At 35.8% G+C, this 771-nt stretch overlaps 1 protein-coding gene across 1 annotated transcript in view; it reads right to left on the bottom strand.

Moving 5' to 3' along the window:
* LOC106876510 (vacuolar protein sorting-associated protein 11 homolog) overlaps positions 1-771 on the bottom strand; it is a 65,428-nt gene that overhangs the window by 6,401 nt on the left and 58,256 nt on the right. Inside the window, exon 28 of the mRNA XM_052975947.1 lies at positions 507-572. Coding sequence (XP_052831907.1) covers positions 507-572 — 66 coding nt within the window. The remainder of the gene's footprint in view (positions 1-506; positions 573-771) is intronic.

Genomic DNA, 771 nt, shown 5'->3' with positions numbered 1-771 from the left:
AGGATGACCTATAAATCACCATAACAAAAATGTCCCAAGGTGTCAAGCAGTGGGGTGCAAAGAAAGAACCAAGCGACTGAAGTGTACTTGGCCATGTCTGAAGGGAATATTGTGCATGTATTTCGTCGTCGTCGTCGTCGTCGTTTAACGTCCGCTTTCCATGCTAGCATGGGTTGGACGATTTGACTGAGGACTGGTGAAACCAGATGGCTACACCAGGCTCCAATCTGATTTGGCAGAGTTTCTACAGCTGGATGCCCTTCCTAATGCCAACCACTCAGTGAGTGTAGTGGGTGCTTTTACGTGTCACCCGCACGTAATATTTCATATTATATAATTTTTTCTTTTTATTTATTTCAGTCATTTGACTGCTGCCATGCTGGAGCACCACCTTGAAGGGTTTTGGTTGAACAAATCGACCCCAGGACTTATTTTTTAACACTTCTATCGGTTTCTTTTACAAATGGACAAAGGAGAAATTATTGAGAAAGGTGAGTACTACAAACCTTACTAAAAATACCACGTCCAAAGTAATCAGCAATCAAAGAGAATCCATCCTGGACACGGTCAAGCTATAAATAAGAGAGAGACAAAAATAATGATTTAACCAGTTGCATGTTTTAGGTAAACACATATATACAGACACACACTCACACATACATATATTAAATTCTATTACCCCATAAATATATATATATATATATATATAAATATATATATATATATATAAATATATATATATATATATAAATATATATATATATATATAAA

This window comes from Octopus bimaculoides, chromosome 23, assembly GCF_001194135.2.
Source record: "Octopus bimaculoides isolate UCB-OBI-ISO-001 chromosome 23, ASM119413v2, whole genome shotgun sequence".
NCBI classification, from domain to species: Eukaryota; Metazoa; Mollusca; class Cephalopoda; order Octopoda; family Octopodidae; genus Octopus; species Octopus bimaculoides.
This window is presented reverse-complemented; position numbering and strand designations above follow the sequence as displayed.